Raw genomic sequence first — 23,794 nt, 5'->3', positions numbered from 1 at the left:
GTGCAGGCATATCCCAGGACACTGAGCGTGTGGACACACTGACTGGACTCTCAGCCCTGCTCTTGGGGCATCGCAGAGTCACCAGCCCTGGCACAGGGTGAGAAGTTCAGGAGTTTGCTGGCGAGGATGGTCACGTGACCTGGCCGTGGCCAATCGGTGTGTTCCACCGCCCTGGCCACTGTGATTGGCTCCGGACTGGGGCAGTGCCCAATCGGGGCCCAGGGCGGGGCCTGACGTTGGAAGGAACCAAGGGGAAGACGAGCTCTCAGCCTGCTCGGGTAGGGGTAGGGGTGGGGCCGGGGGAGGTCAGGCTCCAGCAGTGGGAGGGGCGAGAGGTCCGCCTGGGGCAGTTGGTGACCTTCCTGCTCCCCTCAGGGCAGAGCTGCCAGCCTGAGAACGAGGACGCTGCTGAGCCCAGGGGCTGAGGTCGCCGGTTGCTGCTGTGATCCCAGAGCTCCACCCGAGACCTGAGGGAAGCCGTCTGCCCGTGAGTCCTCTCCTGCTTGTCTGTCAGCTTGTTTGAACTACGCTGGGTTTTCTGCGCAGCTGGCTAAAGGGAATCCCTGGAAATGCAAGAGTGTGGGTTGTGGCTGACTTCAGGGAAGACATGCCAGATGACCCTGGGAGACTCCAGCTTCATCTGGATTCAGGGGATATCTCTTCGGGCCAGATATTAATAGTAGGATAACCCTAATGAGTCTTCACAGGATGAAGATAGTAACGTGCTAAGGTAGCAATCGATGTCCTCATTCGAGAGGATGAACCTGGTGCTCAGAGAAGAGGGTAACTTGGCAAGAGCAAGGAGGTGTGTACCCCGACAGAACCCCCAGATCCGGCCATTGGAGCTCAGGGAAGCCACTGGTGTGGCTTGTCCCTGTGGCAGGGGCCGAGGCACGCAGCCCACCCTGATTACTGCGGGGGCCTGACTTGGGAAGTGCCCTCTGGTAGCTTTGAGACTCACAAAACCAAATTGCACTGGAGAGAGGAAGGACACCTCCCTTCATCCACCCCACCACCCTCTCCGGATTCCCACATACCCTGACCCCTTTCTCTTGAAGTCTGAGCCATTTCCAGAGTCCCGCTCGTGCGACCTCGTTCGATGTCCACTGTGGACGAGCTGCCGTCTGCAGCTGCTACCGCAGCAGCCAAGGGCCTTTGCTCCCGAGTACCTCACTCCCTTTGGAACTTGGGGGCCCTCTACTCCCCACTTGCACACCACAGTCCTTTGCTGAGTATTGTGTGGACCCTCACTCAGTTGGCAGCAGGTTGTAGCCATCCCTGTCCTTTCAATACCTCCCTTGAAAGTCAGCTTGTGAGCTCCTTTGGAGCAGCGTGGCCCACGTGGCTGCAACGGAAGAGACAGAGCTGACAATGAAACAACAGCTCAGGTCTGACGGCTGGAAAGCTCTGTAAAAAGGGACCTCCTTCTTCACACCGTAGAGGCTGTAGGAGCCGCCAGGGTTCCGGAACCAGGGCTGGGGCCAAAATGACTCCACAGCTGTTTTCCTTCCTGGGGAGGGTTCTGGCTCTAGTGGGAATGGCTCCGGTCTCCTGAGTTTCTGAAAGCCCACTGTGTGCAGATTCACGGTACCCAGAGAGGAGAAGGTGGTGTCCTGCCCTGGAGGTGGTCCCAGTTCATGGATGAGCCAGGCAGGCAGGCAGGCAAGGCGTGATAGCGCCTGAGCTGCCTTCATGAGTGAATGGTGTGGGGGCAGAGGAAGAGAAGCCGGTCTGCTCCCTCGTGTGGTGCCCAGGGCAGGTTGTCCCCAGAGGAAACCCTTACGACGGTGAGGACTATCACCGCTGTTTCCAAAGGATTTCCATTGGTGTGCGTCTTCCTCGGAACCGTCAGGCCGTCTCTAAACTACACTGGCCATGGGCATTGCCTCTCCTTGGAACTTCCCGTGTGTTCTCTTTTTTACGGCACACTGATTTTCTAGAGGGTTTCTGGGCCACAAGGAGGTTGGGTCATTTTCTAGCCTTCTCTCATGAGGAATGCTTTACTGGGTGTTGGGGTGGTTTGTTTTTCCAGCTCCCTTTCTTGCCTTCTTTTGTGAGCTTGTGCAACAAGAAGAGCTCAGCATCTGCCTTCTGGCTGAGATGTCACCCTTCAAACAGCAATGCCTACCTGGAGATGATGACGGCAGTTGCCAAAAGGGCTTCGTTTGGCACATGGTATCTTGAAAGGACGTACACCGTCCTTTCAGATATCAAAGGCTAGTTCAAATGATATCAAAATGAGAATTCTCAAATGTAGTCTTCCAGTATGTGGGGAGTCCGAAAAAAACTCCTTCAGTCATTTCACTGATAGTCATTGATTGGGGACACCCAGAACATAGGAAGCAATGCAGAAAGAAAAGATGAAAGTGTGTTCAGAATCAGGGGGAGGGATGAACAGGGCGTGCTTGCCATGAATACAGGCTTTGTTGGGAGGTGGGGCATAAAGATGGAAAGGGTCTGAAACTACGAAGTGGTGATGGTGACACAGCATCAGCAGAGTTCCACAAGAGTGTTCCCAAATTGCAACAATGATGATAAAGTTTACTAGTCCAAACTTAACCAAAAAAAATACAGGCAACCATACAAAAAATAAAACATCACCAGAAAGGTGGAAACAAACCAAATGCCAAGAAATTCAGGGGAAAGGAACTCCATGTCCCCTGGGGGCGGACCGAGGTGACGGCGTCCACGGTGAGCAGACAGGGATGGAGGCTGCAGAGCCGACCGCTGCCCTGGGCGTGGTGTTTCCGGCAAGGGCTCTGGGTCTCTGTCCAGAGCGGGGGCCCGTTCTCCCTGCAGGGGTGGCTGAGTCACCGCGGGCGTCCGGGTGTCGCGCAGGAGCCAGGGCCGGCTCTCCCTGCCGAGGCGGTGACTCCTCCTCCGCCTCGGGGTCTCCTGCCAAAGCCCGAGCAGGTGCAGGCGCACGTGGAGAAGGAGGTTCTCGCTGAGGCGGTGGGACGTCAGTGCCTGGGGCTGGGGGTCCTGCAGGCACGGAGATCCGATCTGCCCGGTGTGCTGGCCGGTACCCAGCTGGCCTGGTGTCTCTGCGAGGGCAGGTCTCGGGTCTCCATCTCCCGACTCAGTGGATCCCTGGGTCCTGCACCTGGAGCCACCACCTCTGTAGGGACAGGTGTGGGAAGTGGAGCCTGGTTGCAATTGGAGGCCAGTGCTAGAGAGGGGAAAGAAGAAAAGTTTGCCCACAGGCCAGCCTTGTCCTGTGCGTATCCCGGGACAGAAAGCTTCTGAGAGATTCCCAAAGAATACCCAGCGTCGGATGTCTTTTGTGACCGAAGTGTGCAAGATGGGTGGTGTGAGGCCAGCGTGTGCTCCAGGCCCAGCAACAGCTTCCGGGGACTCGTCCCCGTGTAGCTCAGCACCCCCTCCCCACACACTCCCGTGCGCCAGCCCCAGCGTCCTCACCTCTGTGCTCTGGCGTGCTGGGCTCCAGGTCCTCCTGCTGCCTCAGAGGCAGGGGTTCTCGGGGCTCTGGGTCGGAGCCGGGTGTGCTGGGCTCCGTGGCAGCCTGAGACTGGGCCGCCGGGTGTATCCTGGGTGGTGTCTGGCCAGCAGGCCTTCCCCGCTTCCGCTTGGCCCCCGGTTGGGCTGAAGCCTCCGGGGGCACGCTCACCTGGAGCCTGCACTGGGCCTCACGGGCGAGGGGTGGTGCTCCGACCCCTCCCTCGGGGAGGTGGATGGGGTGTCCCCGTCCTCGGCCTCATCACGTGGGAAGCTCTGCAACGACAGGGACCGTCAGCCAGCCCTGCTTGGAGGTTTCCGAGCTGGGCCTGGCCAGTAGAGCTGCTGCTTCTGCCTGCTCCAACTTCTGCTCCCAGAAGGGGCAGAGACGTGTGTCTGCTCAGATCCCCACCCGGGAGGAAAGACCCACCTGAGGGCGTGAGGTCAGCCTGGGCGGCCGGCGCTGCGTGCACTCTCCCCATCCCGCCCAGCCTGCTCTCCCCTGGGGTGTGGACACAACTTGTCCACAGGCTTCTGACCCCACATCCACCTGGGCTTACTTGAGGGAGACACACCCCGAGAAACCCGCATCCACACACACAGGGAAAGGACCCAGTGTTTCCGGGGGGCATGGGCGAGGTGGCCTGGCCCGGCCTGGGGCTCCCCTTGTTACCCTTCTGTTCCTTCGGGCAAAGGGCCGGAGGCCTCTCGGGGCGGCCGTGAGCCAGCGTCGACAGGGTTCCCACACCCTCTGCCTGAGAGCTCTCCTGAGGCCCCGGCCTCTGGGCAGGGGCAAACAGCAGGACATCTTGGCAGCAAGTGATCTGGCCGGGGGCTCCTCTCCGCTCTGGAGGCCTGGATACCCGGGTGCCGGGTTCTGTTGGGTTCTGTTGCCGGGAAGTGACATCATTTCCTGGGGTTGGTGCTGAGGTCCCTTCCCCAAAGCTCCGCAAGGGAATCTCTGGGGTTCTGACTGCTCCACCACCCCCTTAGGCCATGTGCAGGCACATTGACACCCACACAGCCCACCCCACAGCCTTGGGGAGGCCTGGGTGCAGCCAGGGCCTGAGCTCTGAGGACCCCGCTGCTTTCAGACCAGGCTCCTTCTTCTCATAAGTGATGTGGCCCTGGACAAGCATATTCCCCTCAGGGTTTCCCCAGTCTCTCCGTCTGCAGAGTGGGGGTCGTTCTCCCATCTGCTTCCTAGGTCTGTCGGCCTACGAGCACCTCCATGCCTTTCCACCTGGGGCCGATATCCCATGGAGCTTGTGCACTGAGACTTCAGAAAGAAAGATTCGATACAGGGCTGACATAGCACAGAATGGGGCAGAACGAGGCCTGGATGCGCTGTGGTACCCAGGAAAAGGCACTCTCCCTCCTGACTGTTTTGAGACCCCGCATCCAAGTTAGAGGACCGAAAGGAAGACTCGAAGGTCTCCCTCTGTTATAGAAAAGAGTAGCCAACTTTCCGGTCCTCTGTTTCCATTGAGATTCTGTTCAAGTGTCCCAGCTCGGCTTCTGTGGGTGGCTTAGCTTATAACGATGGCTCCCTGCGTTCTTGCCTTTGACTCTCATAAGCTTGGGTCATTTTCCCCCTTCTGGGGTGGATGGGCACTGTCATTGCTTCTAACGTCGAGATAGATTGACGAAAAGTCTGGACAGTCTACTCCTTTCCTCTCTTTGGTTCCGTGTCTCTCTCTGGCTGTGTCCCTCTCTTTTCCTTTCTCAATTCAGTCTGTGTCTTCCTCTTTCTCTCTCTTGCGTGGATGGATGGATGCCTCTGCATGCACATGTATATGATTAGATGAGGGCTATGTTTTAGGGATAGGTTAGAGGGAGAGAAAGGCTTTAGGTTGGAGTTGGTCTTGGGGGAAGGGTCAAGGGTGGTGGTGGTGTTGCTTGGAATCTGAGTGCTGTGCCTTCTTAGTCTCTTTACCTATGAACCCCTTCTCAGATCCACCACTTGCAAGGAGTCACTCATGTTCCGTTTCCTATCTTTTGGATTGGTGAATGCTTAGCTTTTCTGTTGTGAAGATGTTCCATTGGATGGACACCCATTGGTGTACTTCGTTTTCCTCTTTCCCTTACTTGAAGAGACCCATTTCTACTTCCGCCCACCAAATGTCAAGGAGACTCTGATGTCAAGGAGCCTTTGACCTAGGCTTCTTTCTAGCTATCTCATGACATCAGTCTTTAGGTTGAGGTTTTTCACCGATATTGAGGTGGTCTGAGATAAAAACCAATAGAATTCTTCAGATGTAGCTGTCTGGTTTTCCCATGGACATTTACTGAAGAGGCTTTCTTGTTCCCATTTGTATATTCTCCCCTTCTTTGTCAGAGATGAGTTGACCATAGATGCTGGGGTTTCTTTCCGGACTCTCAACTTTATTCCATCGATCTGGATCTGTGTGTGTTGTTGGATTACCAGTAGCATACTGTCCTGCTGCTGCTAAGTCGCTTCAGTCGTGTCTGACTCTTCGCGACCCCATGGCCTGCAGCCTACCAGGCTCCTCTGTCCAGGGCATTTTCCAGGCAAGGGTACTGGAGTGGGTTGCCATTGCCTTCTCCGATACTGTCCTGAGGATCCTAGTTTTGTAGTCTAATTTCCTTTCACACAACCTTGTATGTCTGTATCGGGGCTTTTTCGTCGGATTGTATTGACTATTTAGGCTCTTTTCTGTTTCCATACACCTTTTGGCATTCTTTGTTTGGTGCGAAAATCCATTGGTATTTTGGGAGGAATAGCATCGAAGCTATGGATTGCCTTGTGGGCGTGTGACATCATTTTCCCAATAGGAATTCTTTCAAGCCATGAGCACAGCTTATCTTTCCAGTGGTTTCTGTGGGCTTGATCTTCTTTCTTCCATCTCTTGCCGTTTTCTGAGAACAGGTCCTTCCTTGGCTTCTGGGTTAGATGGACTCGTGGGTATCACTTCAGTGAGTGTCATTGTCAGTGGGGGTGATAATTCCCTTCTCATTGGAAGACTTTGCTGTGAGTATTAGAAATGCAAATGATTTCTTTTCCCCTTCCTCCCTGTCCATCTCTCAGAGCCACCGGGAAACACAGGCCTAATCCAGGGTCACGCAGGACTGAGGGAGTGCAACTAGACTGTAGTTTCTTCAGGCCCTCAGTGCTGGACATCATCGGGGATACTCTGTGTGTGTCTTCCTTGGTCTGGTGTCCCTTCAGACCTCTCCCTAGTTTTCACAGGCTTGTTTTGTTAGTGTGCTTTGTCTGTTTGGAGACACGTCCTTGATAAGCTATGTGTTTGCAATTCTTTGTCTCACGATGTATTACCTGTCTTTTGCTTTTGGAATAAGATCTTTACCACAGTAGATATCTCTGATTTTGCAAAGTCCACTGTATTCTCTGGGCTTTTTTGTGGATTGCCTTTTAGTTTTGTGTGTGAAGACTCAAAGCACGTGTCCAATTTGTGCTCATTGTTCTTCTAGATTTGCGACAAGTGTTCGCGGAAAGTTTGTCTAGGGATCACTGGAAGTGAATTTGGTGGAAGGTGTCAAGTCTCCGTCTCCATTCATGTCATCCCCTGCAGTTTCCAATTCCCTGTTCCTGAGTTGTTTTGGAGACCTTGTGGGAAGTTTGGTTGCACCTGAGTTTGACTTTCCACCTTGAAGAGTTTCACACTGGTCTGCCCTCAGGGACACTGTAAAGGGGGAGTGAGGAGCAGCCTGCACTTCCAGCAGTGACCACACGGTGGGGCGAGTGCGGCTCTCCCCTCTGGGAGCCCCAGGCCACAGGCATCCCAGTGAGGAGCCAGCTCTGTGCTCAGCTGAAAGGAGTTAGTCTCTCAGGAGCCTCTGAGCCCTTGCCTTTGGGTCACCCGGGGTGGGCATTTACTGTGACAGAAAAAACTGCCCTGAATTCCATGGACGGAAGAGCCTGGCTGTGTAGAGTTCGTGGAGTTGCGGTGAATCAGAGACAACTGAGCACACAAAAGCTCAATATATTAAAAACACTGTGTTTTTTTGCGGGGGGTGGGGGAGGTTGTGGGGTTTTTTGCCTTATGTAACGGCCAAGAGAAAACTAGTTGAAACCTAAATTCACATAGATGGAAAAGGTATAGTTCTCCTTCACCTTTTTTTTTTTTTTTAAACTATTAAACTTTTCTGAAAGTTTATTTAGTAGCTTCCTTGAGCAGTTCATTATGAACCTTTTTTTTTTTTTTTTCTGTGAAATTGGCCTCATGAAAAAGTACGGTTTGCCTTTCCTGGATAATGTTGTTCATTGCTTTCCTAGGGAATGTTGATAATATTTGATTCATCATAAAGTTGTAACCTTCTTGTATTATTTTTTTTGTCTCGTTCAAAGTGGCCATATGCTGTCCCTCTATTTGAACAGTCTTACTTGAAAGAGCCCACGAATGGATATGTTGGTACTTTGGACTCAGTTCTAAGCTTCTTTTAATTATTATTTATATCTTATGAATTTTATGCATTTTCTCCCATTGTACTGTTCTTTGGCCTTTGACTTCATAATTGAAATTGGCCTTTTAATGAATGATTAATGAAAATTGACCTGATTGAAATTCTTGATGATTCATTGCAAGTTGTTTAGTTCAGTTGCCCAGTCGTGTCCAACTCTTTGAAACCCCATGGACCATAGCACAACAGTCTTGGGTGTCCATGAGCAACTCCCGGAGCTTCCTCAAATTCATGGCCATCGAGTCGGTGATGCCATCCCCTCAGCTCATCCTCTGTCGTCCCCTTGTCCACCCGCCTTCCATCTTTCCCGACATCAGGGTCTTTTCCAATGAGTCGGTTCTTTCCATCAGGTGGCCAAAGTATTGGAGCTTCAGCATCAGTCCTTCCAAAGAATATTAAGGCCGATTTCCTTTAGGATGGACTGGTTGGCCCTCCTTGCAGCCCAAGGGCCTCTCAAGAGTCTTCTCCAGCACCACAGTTGAAAAGCATCAATTCTTCGGCGCTCAGCTTTCTTGAAGTCCAACTCTCACGTCCATCCATGACTGCAGGAAAAACCATAGCCTTGACTAGACGGACTTTTGTTGGCAAAGTAGTGTCTCTGCTTTTTAAAATGCTGTCAAGGTTGGTCAAAACTTTCCTTCCAAGGATTAAGCGTCTTTTCATTTCATGGCTACAGTCACCATCTGCAGTGAATTCGGAGCCCCGACAAATAAAGTCTGCCACTCTTTCCCAGTCTATTTGCCATGACGTGATGGGACCCGAGGCCATGATCTTAGCTTTCTGAATGTTGAGCTTTAAGCCAACGTTTTCACTCTTCTCTTTCACTTTCATCAAGAGGCTCTTTAGTTCTTCTTCACTTTCATGCCATAAGGGTGGTGTCATCTGCATATTGGAGGTTATTGAGACTTCTCCCGGCATTCTTGATTCCAGCTTGTGCTTCATCCAACCCAGCGTTTCTTATGATGTACTCTGCATAGAAGTTAAATAAGCAGGGTGACAATATACAGCCTGCAACACTCCTTTTCCTATTTGGAACCACTCTGTTGTTCCATGTTCAGTTCCAACTAGCTTCCTGACCTGCATACAGGTTTCTCTAGAGGCAGGTCAGGTGGTCTGGGGTTCCCATCTCTTGAAGAAGTTTCCACAGTTTATTGTGATCCACACAGTCCAAGGCTGTGGCATCGTCAGTAAAGCAGCAATAGATGTTTGATCTGGAACTCTCTTGCTCTTTTGCTGATCCAACGAATGTTAGCAGTTTGATCTGTGCTTCCTCTGCCTTTTCGAAATCCAGCTTGAACGTCCGGAAGTTCACGCTTCATGTATTGCTGAAGCCTTGCTTTCACCCTTGCCTTGCTCTTCCACATGTTTCTGTGCATCTTCTATATCCTCTGCAAAGAAAAACGAGGACAATGACATGTAGGTTCTGTTAAGAAGGAATGTTATGGAGGCTGTTTTTCACAGAGTAGCCACACTGGCCAGGAACTCCTGGGTTAATACCTCTTTGTAAATTGCCTTTATGGTTACACTTATTTTAGAATCCATGCCCCTGCCCATGACTTTCAAAGTCTTATGTATCTGGCTTTATGTCATGTCATGTGCGCTGCCTTGCCTTCATTCGCTAGTCTCTAGTCGTCTCGATTTTCTGGAAGATTTTAGACTTCTCAGGGCCCTTTTCCTTCATGGCTTTTGGATTGACCAATCCCTGAGTCTAGAACACACTCCTCCTAGCTCTTAACTTGGCTGTCTCTTTCTCAACCTTGAGCTTAAGCGTCACCTCTTCAAAGATATTTTCCTTGACCAATCTGCCTAAAGTCAGCCCTTCTGTTTTCTATTTCCTTCTTAGCCTTTATTGCAAGAAGTAATTGTTTCATTTAGTTGACTCTTAAATAACATGGGTTTGAACTGCACAGGCTCACGTATATGCAAATTTTTGTCAATAGTACATACTACAGTATCGACATGATCCTCAGCTGGCTGAATCCCCAGCTGTGGAAACTTAGATACAGACACAGAGAGATAACTATAAATTATATCCAGATTTTCAACTGCATGTAGGGTCAGTGCCCTTAAGCCCTGTGTTGTTCAAAAGAGAGCTGTATTTGTTTGCTTAATTTGTCTCTCCTACTGGTCAGATGTTGCAAAAGTGGACTCTGTATCTATCATTTTCCTCATTTTATTCCTGGAGCTCCTAGGGTACTGAGCACGTCAGAGGAGCTCAGTAAATGTTGCACAAATGAATACAGGTTCTTCACTGGAGATAGCTCTGCTTCCCGTTATGTTTTTGGTGAGACTAAATATTGTGCAACAGAATTTTGGGACTGGAATTTTTGGACTAGGGTAATAACCTCTGCTTGGCCACTGTCTGTGATCTTAGGCAAGATCACAGGAACTTGGACTTATTCATCTGTGTCCTGAATGTGTTAGCACAGATCATGTCTAAGACATCTTTTAGTTCTGAAAATCTATTAAATGTATTTGTACTTTATTCCTTATTTTAAAAAGCACAAAACTTGAGGTGGAATGGAGGTCAGAGAAGTTAGTCCTAGGATCTCATAGGAAGAGTTTTCCAAAGCTCTAATGAAAAGGTTCCACAGAGATGGCTTGTCTTCCTAAAGAGCCCAGGAAATTTTACATGTTTATATTGGTTTACATGGGCTTCTCAACTCGAAATTTCCTATCTTTGGTGATAAGGATGCCTTCTACCCCTCAGTACAGGGAGGTACCTTCCCCTGGAAGCTTTATGCCCTGCTTTCCTCCAGTGGAGGGACACAATGCCCTTGCACTGGCTGTTTCTTATTACCTTTAATTCAAAATAACCAGCTCAGTTACTCAGTCGTGTCTGACTCTTTGCGACCCCATGCACTGCAGCATGCCAGGCCTCCCTGTCCATCACCAACTCCCGGAGTTTACTCGAACTCATCTCCATTGAGTCGGTGATGCAATCCAACTATTTAATCCTCTGTCGTGCCCTTCTCCTCCTGCCTTCAATCTTTCCCAGCATCAGGGTCTTTTCAAATGAGTCAGTTCTTTGCGTCAGGTGGCCAAAGTTTTGGAGTTTCAGCTTCAATATCAGTCCTTCCAATGAACACTCAGGACTGATCTTTTAGGATGGACTTGTTAGATCTCCTTGCAGTCCAAGGGACTCTCAAGAGTCTTCTCCAACACCATAGTTCAAAAGCATCAATTCTTTGGCACTCAGCTTTCTTTATAGTCCAACTCTCACATCCATACATGACCACTGGAAAAACCATAGCCTCGACGAGACGGACCTTTGTTGGCAAAGTAATGCCTCTGCTTTTTAATACGCTGTCTAGGCTGGTCATAACTTTCCTTCCAAAGGAGTAAGCGTCTTAATTTCATGGCTGCAGTCACCATCTGCAGTGACTTTAGAGCCCCCCAAAATAAAGTTAGCCACTGTTTCCACTGTTTCCCCATCTATTTGCCATGAATTGATGGGACCAGATGACATGATCTTAGTTTTCTGAATGTTGAGTTTTAAGCCAACTTTTTCACTCTCCTCTTTCGCTTTCATCAGGAGGCTCTTTAGTTCTTCACTTTCTGCCATAAGGGTGGTATCGTCCGCATATCTGAGATTATTGATATTTCTCCTGGCAATCTTGATTCCAGCTTTTGCTTTTTCCAGCCCAGCGTTTCTCATGATGTACTCTGCATATAAGTTAAATAAGCACGGTGACAATATACAGCATTGACGTACTCCTTTTCCTATTTGGTACCTGGAGTCTGTTGTTCCATGTCCAGTTCTAGCTGTTGCTTCCTGACCTGCGTACAGGTTTCTCAGGAGGCAGGTCTGGTGGAATGGTATTCCTATTTCTTTAAGAATTTTCCACAGTTTATTGTGATCCACACAGTCAAAGGCTTTGGCATAGTCAATAAAGCAGAAGTAGATGTTTTTCTGGAACTCCCTTGCTTTTTTGATGATCCATCGGATGTTGGCAATTTGATCTCTGGTTCCTCTGACTTTTCCAAAACCAGCTTGAACATATGGAAGTCCACAGTTCACATATTGTTGAAGCCTGGCTTGGAGAATTTTGAGCATTATTTGACTAGCGTGTGAGATGAGTGCAATTGTGCAGTAAGTTTAGCATTCTTTGGCATTGCCTTTCTTTGGGATTGGAATGAAAACTGACTTTTTCCAGTCCTGTGGCCACTGCTGCATTTTCCAAATTTGCTGTCATATTGAGTGCAGCACTTTCACAGCATCATCTTTTAGGATTTGAAATAGCTCAACTAGAATTCCATCACCTCCACTAGCTTTGTTCTTAGTGATGCTACCTAAGGCCCACTTGACTTCACATTCCAGGATGTCTGACTCTAGGTGAGTGATCACACCATCATGATTATCTGGCTTGTGAAGATCTTTTTTGTACAGTTCTTCTGTGTATTCTTGCCACTTCTTCTTAATAGCTTCTGCTTCTGTTAGGTCCATAACATTTCTGTCCTTTATTGAGCCCATCTTTGCATGAAATATTCCCTTGGTACCTCTGATTTTCTTGAAGAGATCTCTAGTCTTTCCAGTTCTATTGTCTTCCTGTATTTCTTTGCATTGATGGCTTTCTTATCTCTCCTTGGTATTCTTTGCAACTCTGCATTCAAATGGGTATATCTTTCCTTTTCTCCTTTGCTTTTCACTTCTCTTCTTTTCACAGCTATTTGTAAGGCCTCCTCAGACAGCCATTTAGCTTTTTTGCATTTATTTTTTGGGGGGATGGTCTTAATCCCTGTCTCCTGTACAATGTCATGAACCTCCGTCCATAGTTCATCAGGTACTCTGTCTATCACATCTAGTCCCGTAAATCTATTATTTGATTTAGGTCATACCTGAATGGTCTAGTGGTTTTCCCTACTATCTTCAATTTAAGTCTGAATTTGACAATAAGCAGTTCATGATCTGAGCCACAGTCAGCTCCCCATCTTGTTTTTACTGACTGTATAGAGCTTTTCCATCTTTGGCTGTAAAGAATATATTCAATCTGATTTTGGTGTTGGCCATCTGGTAATGTCCATGTGTAGAGTCTTCTCTTATGTTGTTGGAAGAGAGTGTTTGCTATGACCAGTGCGTTCTCTTGGCAGAACTCTATTAGCCTTTGCCTTGCTTCGTTCTGTACTCCAAGGCCAAATTTTCCTGTTACTCCAGGTGTTTCTTGACTTCCTACTTTTGCATTCCAGGCCCCTATAATGAAAAAGACATCTTTTTTCGATGTTGGCTCTAAAAGATCTTGTAGGTCTTCATAGAACTCTTCAACTTCAGCTTCTTCAGCATTACTGATCAGGGCATAGATTTGGATTCCTGTGATATTGAATGGTTTGCCTTGGAAACGAACAGATCATTCTGTTGTTTTTGAGTTTTTCTTCCAAGTACTGCATTTCGGACTCTTTTGTTGACTATGATGGCTACTCCATTCCTTCTAAGGGATTCTTGTCGACAGTAGAAGATATAATGGTCATCGGAGTTAAATTCACCCATTCCAATCCATTTTAGTTCGCTGATTCCTAAAATGTCGACATTCACCCTTGTCATCTCCTGTTTGACCACTTCCAATTTGCCTTGATTCATGGACATAACATTCCAGGTTCCTGTGCAATATTGCTCTTTAGAGCATCAGACCTTGCTTCCATCACCAGTCACATCCACAACTGGGTGTTGTTTTTGCTTTGGCTCCGTCGCTTCATTCTTTCTGGAGTTATTTCTCCACTGATCTCCGGTAGCATATTGGACACCTACCAATCTGGGGAGTTCATTTTTCAGTGTCCTATCTTTTAGCCTTTTCATGCTGTTCATGGGGTTCTCAAGGTGAGAATACCGAAGTGGTTTGCCATTCCCTTCTCCAGTGGATCACATTTTGTCAGAACTCTCCACCATGACCCATCCATCTTGGGTGGCCGTACATGGCATGGCTCATAGTTTCATTGAGCTAGAGAAGGCTGTGTTCCATGTGATTAGATTGGTTAGTTTTCTGTGATTGTGGTTTTTAGCCTGCCTGCCCTCTTATGGAGAAGAATAAGAGGCTTATGGAAGCTTCCTGATGGGAGAAGCTGACTGAGAGGGAAACTGGGTTTTCTTCTGATGGGCAGGACCATTCTCAGTAAATCTGTAATCCAATTTTTTGTTGATGGGTTGAGCTGTGTTCCCTCCCTGCTATTTACCTAGGGCCAATCTATGGTGGAGGTAATGAAGATAATGGTGACCTCCCTCAAAAGATCCCAGGCATGTACTGGTACAGTCCATGTCCCCAACCCTGCAGCAGGCCACCACCAACTCACGCCTCCACTCTAGTCTTCTGGACACTCACAGGCAAGTCTGGGTCAGTCTCCCGTGGGGTCACTGCTTCCTTCTTCTGGGTCCTGGTGCACAAAGTTCTGCTTGTGCCCTCCAAGAGTCTTTTTCCCAGTCCTGTGTAAGTTCTGGCAGCTCTATGGTGGGGTTAATGGCGACCTCCTCCAAGAAGGTTCATGCCATACCCAAGTCTGTTGCACCCAGAGCCCCTGCCCCTGTGGCAGTCCACTGCTGACCTGTACCTCCACAGGAGATGCTCAAACACAGTTCTGTCTCAGTCTCTGTGGAGTTCCTGGGTCCTGGTGTGCACAAGGTTTGTTTGAGCCCTCTTAGCATCTCTGGCAGGAATGGGATTTGATTCTAAATGCAAATTTGCCCCTCCTACCATCTTACTGGGGCTTCTCCTTTGCCCTTGGACGCGGGTTATCTCCTCACAGGTGCTCCAGCACCTCTCGTCTTACTGGGGTTTCTCTGACCTTGGACGTGGGGTATCTCCTCAAGGCTGGTCCAGTGAAGCGCAGCTACCGCTGGCTGTATGCCAATAATCGGTATGCCAAAATGGCATATTTGGGGGTATCCCATTACAGAGTCCGAGGCAAGTGGCCATTTAGTCCTTACCAGGCACTGGATTTCTTAGCTGCAGTGTCAAGGGCAGAGAAGAAGGGTTATACCCTGATTCTGGGAAACATTGGACAATGTTGTCAGGTGCTGTATGTAAAATAGAGCCCTCTGTTGTTTGTAGCTAGGTTCTGTCTGACTCTTTTGCGACCCCATGGACTGTAGCCCGCCAGGCTCCTCTGTCCATGGGATTTTCCAGGCAAGGATCCTGGAGTGGGTTGCCATTTCCTCCTCCAGAGGATCTTCCCAACCAAGGGATCAAACCCATGTCTTCTGCATTGGCAGGCAGGTTCTTTACTGCTGAGCCACCAGGGAAGGCCACAGCTCCCTCTGCCACTTGCTATTCAAAACTAGCCCTGGAAACCAGCACAGTAGCCTGTACTGTTAGACACTCTGCCTGTTACATATTCTTTTGGGGTAAAGGCATTTTAAGCCATTAAAGATCTACACCTCCAGGTTGGGATCAGATATTTCTACATAGATACCAAGGCTAATAGCTAAGGACGCTCATTTGCAGATGCAGCAATAAACACCATACGTGATGTAGCACAGGAGCAGCTCAGGGCAGGGATGTAATTACAGCAGAGGCGTAGAAATTGGGTTTCAGCTTGCAGCAGTTTCTCACACCAAATGCAATCCCTGCCGAGCCCCCTGTCTGCTTTTAAAAGGTGGTTGTAAAAAAAAAAAAAAAAGGTGGTTGTTAATTTCTGATTTTTATTTTCCCCAACTTTGTTCCTTGGCACGTTTCATCTGTCCCACCTCTGTGTCAAAAGGAAGTATACGAGGAGCCCTTCATTTTCAGAATCCATGTAGCCACACACTGGCTTTCTCTTCTTTCATCTCCCAGTCTTCCACCACACCCATGAAGGCACAGATAAACTTACATCAAACTTGACTATTCTATGGCCTTCCCGGTGGTCCAGTGGTTAGGACTCGTGGTTCTGATGCAGGAAGTGCAGGTTCTATCCCAGGTCAGGAGACTAAGATCCCGCATGCCATGGTGCATGACCAAGAAGCAGGAACAAGACAGAACAAAACTTGACTGACCTAGTTTGGAAAGCTGGCAGCCCCTTTTCTATACAATGTTGTTTTAGGTTAAATGATGCCAAGTGGTTATATGTGTGTAAGAGTATTAATAAACACTATTTTTGTGTTTATATGTTTTTCAATTTACAAAATGCTTTCACACTCGTTATCTCATTTTAAAGGAAGATAAATATTATTTTCAGTTTTTTCATAGAATTATTATTATTATCAGCATTAGCATTTATTCAATACTTTTCTTCTTTAAAAAAAAAGCTCCTCTATTCTTTGGGAATGGAGAGAAGATGGAGGGTGGTGTGTGTGTGTGTGTGACCCTAAAAAAGCGGAAGAATAAAAAATGCAAGGTCAAAAAAGAACATGAAATATGCATGACTGAAAGTTTTGTTCAGCGAAATACCCAAACAAATTAAAAACAAATGAAAAACCAGAGATGGAAAAGTGGGAATGAGATTGTCAAAGAGATGGTAATTGAAGAGTTCATCTCTTTTCTCGTGTTACGTTGGAATGTGTGTATTTAGGTGAGTGCAGTTCTATCTTGACTTTATAGTGCAAATAAATGATCTGGTATAAATTGCAGTCTTCCTGGGCTGAAACTGACATTTATTGATTAGTTAATATTGTGTGGACAGTTTATTTCCTGCGCATGTTGCTACTTAGCAAAGCGGTGATCTCTGCAGCAGGAAATGAGTCATAGAAAAAATATGATGGAACAGCTGGACTTGAGCGTTTATGTGTGGGAGGGAAGTCAGTGGAAGCAAATGTAATAGATCCTTGGGTCAGCCCAGTGATTGCAAAATCAAACAAGTGAAGCCCATAAAATCAAAGTGTGATGAATGTACTTGTGATGGGAGAGTGGGAGTTTATACAGTGACAACTGGGTCTCAACAGTGAAGGGTTAAGGGTGCAGTGTTTGGTTCTGACCCCAGCCCTGCTGCTTGGGAAGTCTGTGATCTTGGACAAGTCACTTAAACTTGCAGAACTTCAGTTTTCTTAATTGTAGGAATGGCTTTTTCTTAGAACAAAGGAGGCAGTTTTCTCAAGTTACCCAGGACCGTGCCTGGGGGCATCGTATGTGTTCAGCCTGGTTTTAATAACTCGCGCTCACCCAGCCCAACTGCTCATTAAGTTTTCTTCTACATCCTTTGTATGTATTATGTTATCAAATCCTCTCAACAGCTCCTTGAAACAAGGATTATTATCTTCATTTTACACATGTAACTGAGGCACAGAGAAGGTAGGAAACTTGCCCAAAGTCGCACAGTGGTTGTAAGCGGTGAAGCTGGCATTCCAGCCCAGGTTGCCTGACTCTGTGGTCTGTGATCTTAGCCATGATTCCATATTTCCTCTCCCAGTAGTTTGTAGAGTAAAAAAAAAAATGCAGAGTGTGTTGAGAAGAAGCCCTAGAAGATGACATAGTGAGTAACAGTATCAAGGATCTCTCACCCCAAATTTCAATGGAAATGTTTTGAAGTAGTTCCAAACGGTGAAGGTGTTCAACAGGAACCAGTTCCCAACACCACCACCAAACCTAGATTTCCCAGTCGTGGACCTGCTGTTATGAACATTGTTTAGATGGGGTAGAGAAGAAACCTTCTGCCGTCTGCCATGTTCTCAACCACTGGATTCTATACCATTAGAGAGTATAATATTTTAAAGTGGCCCCCAAATCAAACCTGATTGGTGACCTCATAAGCAAACTTGTGAGAGGAGGGTTTAAGTGGTGTCTGCTTCACCTGTCCTGAAACACAAGATGCAGCTTGCTCCTGTTAGTTCCAAACTGGGGGCGATTTACCTGGAGGCCATTTGTCTGGGGTTTAAGTATCCCAGTGTAACAGGGGAGACAAGAAAGCATGTTAGCAGTGTTAATATCAAAGCTAGTAGAATCTTGCATGTATGCATGCTCAGTCACTAAGATCTGACTCTTTTGTGACCCCATGGACTGTAGCTAACCAGGCTTCTCTGTCCATGGGTTTTGCCAGGCAAGAATACTGGAATGGGTAGGCGTTACCTTCTCTAGGGGATCTTCCCAACCCAGGGATGGAACCCATGTCTCCTGCTTGGCAGGCTTTTCTGTACCACCAGCACCACCTGGAAAGCCCCCAAAATAAATATTAAACAAAGTACAAAGAAAACAATAGCCCCTATAGGTCTGTAAGAAGAAATTGAAGCAAATAAAACTGTTATGAAGACTTGAACACACTTAGTAGGAACTAAGTCATGTTACATTAACAGGTATTATTGAGCATTGCATTTTGAGGGAACATACTGTCTTTTGAAGCATTTATGGACCATTTGCAAAAACTGATTCTGTGCTAGACTCCAAAGAAGATTGTAAAGAACCCCAAAACTCAGTAAAACAGAAACTGTTAGTAGAGACCTCGCCCTGCAGCTGCGCCCGTCCATTCTTTGCTCCCTCCCATTACAGAGGAACAAGTGTCCATCTTCCTTTCCAAGGCTAATTAATCCCTCCATCTGTGTCCTGGATTCCAGCCTCCTCTGCTTCCTCAGAGATCTCACCCCACCTACCGTCTCTCTCCTTTAACCTCTCTCTCTCCTTTTCCCATCAGGGTTAAATGTGACCAGATCTCTTCCATCTTAAATGGAAGTATAATTTGCACAATATATGTGTGTGTGTGTGTATGTGTGTATGTGTGTATGTATATGTGTGTGTGTATAAGATATATATATCTTCCCTGGTGGCTCGGCAGCAAAGAATCCATCTGCCCATGCAGGAGATGCAGATACAACCCCTAGGTTGGGAAAATCCCCTGGGAAAGGAAATGGCAACCCACCCCAGTATTCTTGCCTGGGAAATCCCATGGACAGAGGAGCCTGACAGGCTGCAGCCCATGCGGTCGTAAAAGAGTTGGACACGACTTAGCAACTCAACAACATATATATTTTACATAATTATATACATAATATATGTGTATATGTATATAGATCTTTTAAACTCTCCACATCTCCAGCTGCCACCTTAATCTTTCACTTAGCTTTATTGACAACTTTTGGAAAAACTGTTTGCATTTCCTGTGTCTCCTTTTTTTGTCACTTATTCCTCAAATGGCAGCCTCCTGTGCTTACTGCCCAGTTGATACTGTCTTTTTTTTTTTTTTTAATACATTTATCTATTTTAGTTGGGGGCTAATTACTTTACAATATTGTAATAGTTTTTGCCATACATTGACATGCATGATACTGTCTTTATGAATCCCATTAGCAAGCTCTTCACTGCTTCATCCAAAAGGCACTTGAAGCCCCCAGAGGAAGAGCATTTAGTACTGCTGGCCCCTCCCTCATTAAAATTCTCTTCCTCATCAGGGTTCTCTCTCTAATTCTGGTCAGACCTAGAATTGTGCCTTTCTGCAGAATGGTGGGGAAATCCTGAAAAGTTGTGACTGTAGAACCACCCTGCTTCCTGTCCTAAAGACCTGGAGTTTTCCCTCACTCTGCCCTGGTTCAGTGCTGTTGGAAACACAGCTCACAGATGCTCCATAGCAGCATCACACAGAGGCTGCTGGATGGACACATTCCTGGGCTCCACCCTAAGCTTGTGGGACAGGATTTCTGTGGGAGGAGCAGTAATCTGTGTTTTAATAAGTTCTCAAGTTAATTCTGGGAGGTGCTGCTCTGTAAAAGTACCACGGAGACATGAGATGTATCAAGTATTAATATACTATGGAGAGTTACAGAAACAGACGGAAATTACAGTGTAGGAGAGACAGCATTTAAAACTGTACAGTGGAGGTAAGTTTTCTGTAATCTAAGGATGTTAAATCCTTAAGTGAGGACTCTTGCAGATGGCTGCCCTCCTAGCCTTGCCCAGCTGCCCTGCAATGTGCGTTTCCGACAAGGTAGTGTTGTAAGCAGCTGGGGGTTCACGTCCCTCTACACAGCCATGTGTTTCCCCCAAGTGTGAACCATCTGACTAAAACAAAGTGCCAGGGTTTCTAGTCTGAGAGGTTTCACTTGAGTGTTTAATTGTCAATGAATGGCAGTTGGAATGTGTGCACACACACACATACACACACAGGATAAATGCTTCTCTCAAAGACACTACAGTCTAAGTTCACAAAGATTTTCTAAGAGAGTTACTTAGCCCAGTTGATCTACCCAAAGAGGATTTCTTAGGAAAGATTTCTTATTTATTATTTTCAAAACAGTTTTCGTTACATAGATGTCTCTCTTGTTGTTGTTATTGTTTAGTCAGTCATTCATGTTTGACTCTTTACAACCCCATGGACTGTAGCCCGCCAGGCTCTTCTGGCCATGGGATTTTCCCAAACAAGCGTACTGGAGTGGGTTGACATTTCCTTCTCCAGGGGTCCTTCCTGACCCAGAGATCAAACCCGGGTCTTCTGCATTGGCAGGTGGGCTGTTTACCACTGAGCCACCAAAGAAGCCCTGGCCAGTGTAGCTATTCTTTGAAAAAGCCTCCATAACATTCCTTCTCAACAGATGTGTCTCTTATTTAGACCATTTATTTTTTCATAAGATTGACTTTGTAAAGTGTTCATCCCATTTGTCTTACAGAATTTCCCATATTCTGGGCTTGTATGATTGCCTCTTTATTTGTGGACCTCTCTCAATATTTCCTATAAACAGAGCAGTGAGGTCCAAGGCTTGATTGGAACTGGACTGAACACCTGTTCAGGTAGGAGCATGTCAACCATGGTACAAAGTGCTTTATGTTGCATCACATCAGGAAGTCTGTGACATAGCCGTGTTGCGTTTGATCAGTGGTCTAAGGTGGGGAAACACAGATCACTATCTTATGCAGATCCGTGTTTGCTTGTAAGAAACCTACAGAGTGTTATCTCAGGTGTTAAATATTCTGTTTCGCAACAGTTTCTCACATGGGGTTTAGCATCTGTTGTTGACCCTTGCTTGAAATAGTGCTTATACTGGGGTTTGGTTGCAAATGGCAATTTTCTAATTCTTTCCTTACCTCTGTATTTACTTTCTGATATTCTTCTGTAAAGAAGCTCCTCAGTCTTTTTTTGTTTTTCATTTCTCACTCTGTATTCAAAGATTATTTGTTTTTAAATGTTTTGTCATATTATAGACACTATTCATCTGGGGCTGCATATTGTCCAAAATGTGGCCAGTGGGAGCAGTTCAAGCTGAACCCTTTTGACATAATTCCTTTGGACTTTAAACACTGCTTTGCGTTCTGAAACAACAACAGGGTGTTCTAGGCTCACTTTGAATATTTTTTCCTTCTCCAGACCTAGAATTGCCTGTTGGTTTTTTTTGCTTGTTTTTCCATGAAATCTTGATTCTTTTTTGTGGGGAATGGTATTTAGAGCCCAAGACATAGGCAGTACTTATTGTCACTGAGGAATTTTTGCTTCCAAGCCCTTTTCATTGCAGAGAACTTTGAAAGTATAGAAGAAAGAAAAATGAAGACCATGTATCTGTGGACCTATTTAAAGCTTATTTTATGATTTCCTTATTTTTATCATTTTAAAATAGAGGTATTTCTCACAGAAGTCAGCAAATAAAAAGTTAAATTGTCTGTACTGTGTATTCATCAACAAAATATTATTGACTCTTCTGCCTTAAATAATGACACAATGAAGTATACAGGTTTTTGGTTATTGTCCTTTGGATTTTGGCCAGCCTCAGCTTATTAAGAATTGTTATTCTTCTGATCCATTTGGAGACCCTCGTCATTCTCTATTATTGGAGATGCCATCATAAAATCTGAAGCCACTGGAAAATTTCCTAAATAATTAAAAAAATAACACTGTAGGAAAAAATACAATTTTTATTATATAAAATTGGAAAATACAGAACAAAGCATAAAAAGCACATTATGTATGATGTTGGCTGTAGGTATGTCATGTACACCCTTTGTTATTTTGAGATATGTTCTTTCTATGCCTCATTTGTTGAGTTCTTATCATTATTGAATTTTGTCAAATGTTTTTTCTGTATCGAGATGATAATAGGATTTTTCTTTTATTCTATTAATGTGATGTATTATATTGATTGATTCATATTTGATGAAGTGTCCCATCTCCTTACATCCCAGGAGTAAAGCCCACTTGATCATGGGGTATGATCATTTTAAAGTGCTGCTGAAGTCGGTTTGCTACTATTTTATTGAGACATGTTGCATCTCTATTCATTAGGAATATTGGTCTCTAGTAATTTTTTTCTTCTTAAATTTTAAGTAGTTATATTGTCTGCAACTAAGGTTTTAAGTTTTTTTTATTTCCAATATATATTCCTCTAATTTATTTTCTACTTAAACATTGACAAAGATAAGAGTGGGAGGGGAAAATGATGATAATTTTTGTTGTGTTCCTAACCATGGTGGAAATAATTCTAATATTGCACCGTTAAATCTGCTCATGGCTTCTGATTCTTTATTAAGCTGAGGGTGTTTCTTTCTGTCCTTGGTTTTAAAAGGAATCTTATTGTAATGCATGCTGAATTTTGTCAGATACCTTTTTATATTCATTAAAATGTTCATAATATTTAGCTCACTTGATTTGTTAATATAACCAATTATATTAATACTTTTTCTGATGTTGAACCAATCATTCATGTTTATAATATACTGTATTTAGTCGTGATGTGTGATCCTTAGGATAGAGTTCTGAAATTTATCTGCTTTGTTGTATTTATTATTTTTACATCCATAGTTATAATTAAGATTTAGTTCACATATTTATTTATGTGATCTCTGTGTTTGGTTTGGGTATCAATTATTTTAGCTGGTATTCACTAACTGGGAAGCTTTCAGTTTCCTATTATCTGCAACTTGCTTGTTTGCTTAAGGTTTTGCAAAACTCATCCAGCACAACATTTTGGCTCTGGTCCTTTATTTTCTTTTTTTCTCTGTAAATAATGTTTTTAGCTTTTTTAAAAAATTGTATTTTAAAAGTAACTCATTGGTGCATTTTTATTATAGAAAACTCAAAAAATATAGAACTATGTTTCCATCCAGGCACTCTCAGAATTCTTTTCTTTCCTGGGAGGAAACCACTGTCAATGGTTTGGTGAGGGAGAATGGAGAGTTATTATTTAGTGGGCTCAGACTTTCAGTTTTGCAAGATGAGAAAAGTTCTGGAGATAGATTGTGACAGTATGTCTTACCCCATCCCCTGGCAAAAGCCATCCTACTTTCTGTCTCTATGAACTTAACATACCTCATATAAATGGAATCATACATATCCTTTGGTGACTGGAGTATTTCACTTAGCATAGTATCTTTGGGGTTTATCTATGTGTCATAGCATGTGTCAGAATTGTCTTACTTTTAAAAAAAAATACTTTTTAATTGTTTTTTCATCTTGGCCACCCCAGCCCTTTGTTGCAGCATGCGGGCTTTCTCTAGTTGCAGTATGTGGTGTATGGATTTCTCTTGCTGTGGCGCAGCAGCCCTAGAGCACATGGACTCAGTAGTTGCATTGTGCTGACTTAGTTGACTTGAGGCATGTGGGATCTTAGTTCCCCCACCAGGGACTGAATCTGCGTCCCCTGCGTTGTAAGGTAGATTCTTAACGACTGGACCACCAGAGAAGTCCTAGAATTGCCTTACTTTTTAAGGCTGAAAAATGTCTCATTGTATATATTTACCATGTGACAGCTTTCCACTCATCAGTGAATGGACACTTAGGTTGATTTCATCTTTGGCTGAAATAATGCTGCTGTGAATATGCATGTGCAAATATCTATATGAGTCCTTGATTTCAGTTCTTTGGGGTATACCCAGAAGTGGAATTGCTGAATCATGTTGTAACTCTATATTTAATGATTTGAGTAACTGTTTTCCATAGTGATCGAAAAATATTTTATATTTCCATCAGTTGTTCACAAGCGTTCTAATATCTTCACATCCTGACCAACACTTGTTATTTTGTTTGTTTGTTTGTTTTAATAACGGCCGTCCTAATGAGTGTGAAGTGATATCTCTTTGTGGGTTTG

At 45.5% G+C, this 23,794-nt stretch overlaps 1 protein-coding gene and 1 long non-coding RNA gene across 2 annotated transcripts in view; one reads left to right on the top strand and one right to left on the bottom strand.

Moving 5' to 3' along the window:
• The first annotated feature begins 276 nt into the window (after positions 1-276).
• Positions 277-23,794, top strand: part of LOC145521470 (uncharacterized) — a 48,241-nt gene continuing 24,723 nt past the window's right edge. Inside the window, exon 1 of the long non-coding RNA XR_014065402.1 lies at positions 277-487. This is a non-coding gene — a long non-coding RNA (uncharacterized LOC145521470). The remainder of the gene's footprint in view (positions 488-23,794) is intronic.
• On the bottom strand, positions 2,521-4,088 carry LOC145520842 (uncharacterized). The gene is made up of 3 exons (XM_081528285.1): positions 4,058-4,088; positions 3,421-3,646; positions 2,521-3,169 (listed from the first exon to the last, which is right to left on the bottom strand). The coding sequence occupies exons 1-3, from the start codon at positions 4,086-4,088 to the stop codon at positions 2,545-2,547; spliced, it is 882 nt and encodes a 293-aa protein (XP_081384411.1). The 3' UTR covers positions 2,521-2,544.

The sequence above is a fragment of the Giraffa tippelskirchi genome, chromosome 9 (genome assembly GCF_054371585.1).
Source record: "Giraffa tippelskirchi isolate mGirTip1 chromosome 9, T2T-mGirTip1v1.2.pri, whole genome shotgun sequence".
NCBI classification, from domain to species: domain Eukaryota; kingdom Metazoa; phylum Chordata; class Mammalia; order Artiodactyla; family Giraffidae; genus Giraffa; species Giraffa tippelskirchi.
This window is presented reverse-complemented; position numbering and strand designations above follow the sequence as displayed.